We start from the raw sequence: 6,000 nt of genomic DNA on the forward strand, positions 1-6,000 counted from the left end.
TTTCCGCCTCGACGGCCGTTAGATCCAACATCCAACACTGTCCATATTATTGCAACAAATGTTGTGTTGCAGAACTTCTTGCAATAAAGCTTATGCTGCAGAAACCTTTTACAACATAGGTGATGTTGCATTTTTTTAACTATTTATACAGCATAGGTATTGTTGTGGATTTCTTTTTGCAACACAATGATGTTACAGAAAATATTTGCATTTTTTCCGTCTTCATTTTTTTCATGTAAGTGTTGTTGCGGAAGGCAATCTGCAATACACATAATGTTCTAGAAAAAATAAAAAAACGAAAAACACAAACGCAGGAGGTGGGGATCGCACGAGAGCGATCCACCAGCTGAACGCAAGGTTTTCCCATACAATGTTGAGTTTTTCCAGGATCCATTTTCTAGTTCTTTCAGGGGAAGAATATATTTTTTAGTTTTTTTTGTGCAAAATCTATGTTTTTTAGTTTTTTTAAGGGGAACTCATATTTTAGTGGTGCCGTGTGGACGGATTGGGCCCATGTGGCGGATGGGCTTTCCCTGTCCACGTCCGTTCTTTCCTCCTCACTCTCTCTTCCCCCACCCACCCCCTGTTTTCAAAGAAAAAAAAAAAAAAAACTCTCCTTTCCCCCTTATCCGCCGGCGACGAGCTCGACCTCAGGGCCCTAATTGTTTTCTCCTACAGTCGGCGGAGGCAGAGGCGACGCCGGCGAGGAGGATCCTACGAGCGTGGACAGCAGCTGCTGCGGGAGGGGGGCTGAACGCGGAGATCGAGCAGCCCATGCAGCGCCGCCGGCTCGCCGAGCAAGAGGTGAGATTTCCACCGGACCACTTCTACTTCTATATGTCTTTCTCGCTCGCTCGCCGGTGCTTCCGCCGGATCCGGCGAACGCTGGCTTCGATCTGTTATGAACGGGGCGCGGCGTCTCTAGTTTTTTTTGCCTTTTCTCCTGGCCTGCTGGCCGGAGGCCTGAGATTTGGAGCATCAGCACAACCGGGATTATAAAATCATCATATCCTCAGGTTCAACTACTGTACAAGAATCATATCCATGGCTAAGGAGGACCGCCGGGTCGGCAGAGATGGTCAAATGATGACGTTAGTACTGTACATGATTATCATATACGGAGTACATAGTAGTCCAACCTTAAGGATAATGAGAGTAGTAGTTCAGGCTAGGCTGGAATTCTTGGATATTTTGTAATGGCAGTCGTGCTTAATTGCTGATGCTGATCACGTTTGTTAGTTGCACTGTCAATGCAGAAGCTTGTAATCGTTTCTTTATTTCCATGAAATCATTTTAGTGGCATGTTATTTGTGCAAGTGCTACTTTTTTGGTTACAAACAATATTACGCGGAAATTTAATATGAGCATTACACATTTGTTATAAAGTGAGTATCCTTTTCTTGCGGTTTCCGGAAATCATTTGGGTTACAGTTTAGTGGTTTTAGCTTAAGAGTTGATGTGTGAGTGCTATTTTCTCGGTCAGAAACAGGGTTGCTTGAGAATCCATATGCACATTGAGTTAGGGTTAGCGCTCTGGAGTCGGTGCTTCATGCTTTGGGTTCAAACTTACAAATCTTGCAATTGACCGAGGATTATTTTGGCACAACGTCATTATCTTCCAAGTTCCAAGGGTGTGGTCAAAATCATTTTCATTTTTGTGATTTGAGTTTGGATCTGACCATCTGGGTGCTTCCGGCTGTTTCTGTAGTTCATGTTCAAGTTAACGTTGAAGTGACCGATCCTTTATATCCATGAAATTATTTTAAGAACATGTTAGCGTTGCTTCTATTTTAGAGGTACTGTGCAAGTTGTAATTCTTTGGTTAGAAACACCATTACATGGACATTTCGTATGAGCAGTACATATTTGTGATAATTCCATCTTTTTTCTCCATGGTCTTCTTCGCATGGAATGTTATATAGCAAGGATCATCTGATGCATTTATACGTGTAGGGTGTAGCTGAAGGAACTTAACGAATGTTCCTTTGTCAGTTAGGAATTAGTATAAAAAACCAAAGCCAAAACCAATCTGTTTTATGTTTAGCTGCTAAACGCTTCTGTACTAATTTAATCCAGTACTTCCTTATTCTACCATGTTTCTATCTTTTTTCTTTTCTAATGTGGATTTCAATGCAACAAGAATAATCCTGGGTTCTAACTTCTAAGCCAAGGCACAACCACTTGATCTTATATCCATAAGTTATCACCTATTTTATTTGAATACAGTTGAGCGATCTGTCCCCTCTGTTTGATATGATACAGAACAATTAGTGATGAGTTCAAACATGGCAAAGTGTTATTTGCACTATATTTTGCTAGTGGGTGGACAAGTTGTGTTTGTGTCCATGATAAATGATAATACATAGCTAAAAGGATGATTATTTCCCTTTGGTTTTTGTTTGTCGTTCCACATTCAGAGGAATAAAAGCGTCTTATCTTATATGATTGGTCAATGTATTTGCAGGGAGAGTCTGTCTCTTGTTACTGCCGGGTAGATGGAGGCCTTAAAACTGTCGTCAATGCTAGAAAGTTTGTCCCTGGTGCTAGGCTGTGCATGCAACCTGATGTCAAACCGAACAAGCGCAAAACAAGGAGCTCACGCAAGGAGAGGTGCCGAACTCAGGCGCCGCTTCTGCCTGGCCTTCCTGATGACCTGGCTATTTCATGTCTGATGCGGGTTTCTCGAGCCGAGCACCCTAATCTTCGTTTGGTCTGTAGAAAATGGAGCCGACTTTTATCTGGGAATTACTATTACTCGCTGCGGAAGAAATTTGGCATGGCAGAAGAATGGGTTTACGTCTTCAAAAGGGATCGTGATCAGAAACTATCTTGGCATGCCTTTGATCCAGTGCACCAGCTCTGGAGGTCGCTTCCTCCAGTTCCACCAGAGTATTCAGAAGCTGTGGGCTTTGGTTGCGCTGTTCTCAGTGGCTGCTATTTGTACTTATTTGGAGGCAAAGACCCAGTACGAGGGTCTATGAGGCATGTCGTGTTTTACAATACTCGGACAAACAAGTGGTACCGGGCTCCAGATATGCTACGGAAGCGGCACTTATTTGGCTCTTGTGTCATAAACAACTGCCTCTATGTTGCCGGTGGGGAGTGTGAAGGGATACAGAGAACTCTAAGATCTGCTGAGGTTTACAATCCGAACAGGAATAGATGGTCTTGCATCAGTGAAATGAACACAGGAATGGTGCCGTTCACTGGAGTTGTATATGATGGCAAATGGTTCCTAAAAGGACTTGATTCTCACCGCCAGGTTGTGAGCGAGGTCTATCTGCCAACATCCAACACGTGGTCAACCACTGGTAATGCACTGGTTGCAGGCTTGCGGAATCCAACCATTCCCTTTAATGGCCGTCTTTATTCAGCAGATTGCCGGGATGCCTGCAAGCTAAGAGTTTATGACGGGGATATAGGATTGTGGACAAGATTCATGGACAGCAGACGCCATCTGGGCAGTTCACGAGCTTTTGAAGCCGTGGCTTTGGTCTCACTAAATGGTAAGATCTGTGTTATCCGTAATAACATGGGCATGATCCTTGTTGATGTCTGTGACCCGACAACAGTTATTGAGTTTGAGAGTGCCCGCTTGTGGGAGACTTTTGCCCGGAAGGGCCACCAGCACAGGTCTTTGATGGCAAACTTGTGGTCAGCAATTGCAGGTCGTAATCTGAAGGCCCACATCATACATTGTCAAGTCCTCCAAGTTTGAATGTATCTGCCTGTTTAGTGGAAACATGTTCAAATGTACTTATTTTTTTTGCGGGAAAGATGCTCAGATTTTGAAAGAACCCCTTGGCTAGAACCTGGAATGTGGAGTACCGCAGCATTGCTTGTAGGGAAAACACACCATGCTGCCACATTTAATATCTACTGGTTGCATTCCTACAAATTCTCTGAGATTTTGACAAAGTTGATGATGTTTATGAAAGAGGAGACCGGCGCCGACGAGTCTTCATTGTGAGATGAGCAGGAACCTTCCGTAGCACCAATTTTGGTTGGCCGATGTTGCTGGCGATAGGCAGCAGAAGATTTCACTTGATCCTCATGTCCATAGATGTGTTTTTCTTGCTTTTTGGCAGATTAGGCATGCCGAAATATGCGATGTAGCAACAGGCTAGACTTATGTAAGAAATGGAATACAAGTGTCTTTGGTTTGTGTCAAAACCAACCCTAGCAGCAAGTTTTGTTTGAATGAGTTGGGCACAAACCAATGCACGACCTAGATCAATCTCATGCTTATTATGCTTTGGAATCATCCTTGCTGCCTGGCAGCATTTCACATCTGACAAGTCGATGTGTAATGTGGGTGAAAAAGATTATCCGAGATACTTCGTGCGATCTCATAGTTATCTGCTTGCTGATCCTAATTACTAACATCATATGGCTGACAAATGGATGTCTTGTAAGTTTGTTGTACCGCTGATGAAGATGGTGATGAAGTAATTCACCAAATTTGCAGAACTTGGAAAACATTGCCTGCCATTGATGAAATTCAAAGGCCGAAAGAGATGAAATATGTGGTGATGTTTGTTTGACGACCGATGAAAAAGATGATAATGAAGATAGTGACGATGATGAGCGGCTGATAGCATTTTCTATGTTGATACCCGGGGACATATCTCATCTTCCATTTGTACACCCCTGTCTGCACCTGTGGTCAAGAGCAGACCATAGCAGGGCATGACTTGATCAGAGATGTGACAAATTAGGTTAACAAAAGGTATTAGGTTAAACTAATTACTTAACAGAAACGAAAATATAACATTATTCGGTTAACAAAAAGTATTTTATAATATTCTTCATTTGTAGTGCTTTTTAATTTCAGGATCATTTAGCTAAAAACTTTTACAAACCTCTAGTTATGATCAAAATAATATTAACTTAAAATTATATAAAATTTAAAACTAAAATTATCAAATTTTTTTTGTTAAAAACTTGAATAACAAAAAGAATTTTCATAAATTTTTATGTTAAAAACTATAATAGCAAAAATATAACATAAATATTTTTAAAGAAAAGCCCGTCTACTAGGCCACCACGGCCTGCATACGATTATAAATCCAACCAAACATGGGCTAGGTTGCCGGCCCGTAGGACAAGTAGGCCCAACTGGACAGGGCTGAAGATTAGGCATTTACTGCCTCCATTAGAGAGAACCTCAGGACGGTAGCCGCAACGGGGCTTATAAATCGGTGCGAGCAGCCTTCGCTCGATGAGGTGGCACTAAACTTCCATCCCACCTCGGCCGTGTCTCGGTTGGTGGCTCCAACCGGGACTAAAGGGTTAGTCCCGGTTGGAGCCACTAACTAGGAGCAAAGGCAAAAATTTCGCCAGCCGAAAGGGCAGAAGCCCAAGCCTTTAGTGTCTCGGTTGGAGGCTTCAACTGGTACTAAATGTCACCTTTAGTCCCGGTTGCAACCACAACTGGGACTAAATGCCTGGGAATATAACCCACCAGGCCGCCGGCACTCCTCCTCACCGATATAGTTTCTTCGATCGTCCTCTCCACCGACAGCGTCGACGACCACCTCGACGCTGCCAAGCTGCCGGACCTTGCCATTGACGCCCTCGCCGGGTCGTGCCCCTCTGCCCCGACATGCCGCTCCCCGTAATTTATTATCATGCATTTAATCATTTTTAGCTAAATGAACCTGAAATTGAAAAGGACTACAAATAAACTCTAAAAAGGTTGAAACTTGGCATGGTATCAAAATTTCACCCACACAACATGTGCTAAAAAATTGAGAGAGTTAAGGTAAAAACTAGATGCACTTCGTTTACAAACTGGACAATCTCTTTCGAAGAATCAGGGTTTCGGATGAAAACTCATCTATTACAAAGGGATTTCATTTTTTGAGCATAGTTTAATTCCAGACTATTTGTGAGCTTAATATGCACCATTCAAACCCACATCATTAATTTTCAACCCTTTTCTGACTTCATTTCTTATTTTTCATGCATTTAATCATTTTTGAGCTAAATGACCCTAAA

At 42.6% G+C, this 6,000-nt stretch overlaps 1 protein-coding gene across 1 annotated transcript; it reads left to right on the top strand.

Moving 5' to 3' along the window:
* The first annotated feature begins 565 nt into the window (after positions 1–565).
* On the top strand, positions 566–4,173 carry LOC123445733 (F-box/kelch-repeat protein At1g55270-like). Its single transcript, XM_045122764.1, has 2 exons — positions 566–804; positions 2,465–4,173. Exons 1-2 carry the CDS (start codon positions 775–777, stop codon positions 3,716–3,718), a joined length of 1,284 nt encoding a protein of 427 aa, XP_044978699.1. The 5' UTR covers positions 566–774; the 3' UTR covers positions 3,719–4,173.
* Positions 4,174–6,000: the final 1,827 nt, after the last annotated feature.

This window comes from Hordeum vulgare, chromosome 3H, assembly GCF_904849725.1.
Source record: "Hordeum vulgare subsp. vulgare chromosome 3H, MorexV3_pseudomolecules_assembly, whole genome shotgun sequence".
Taxonomy (NCBI): Eukaryota; Viridiplantae; Streptophyta; class Magnoliopsida; order Poales; family Poaceae; genus Hordeum; species Hordeum vulgare.

Bases quoted from the DNA above. Each gene is read 5' to 3' on its own strand.
- LOC123445733 (XM_045122764.1), top strand. From the start codon at position 775: ATGCAGCGCCGCCGGCTCGCCGAGCAAGAG. The intron at 805-2,464 runs GTGAGATTTCCA...ATGTATTTGCAG, and splicing joins GCCGGCTCGCCGAGCAAGAG to GGAGAGTCTGTCTCTTGTTA.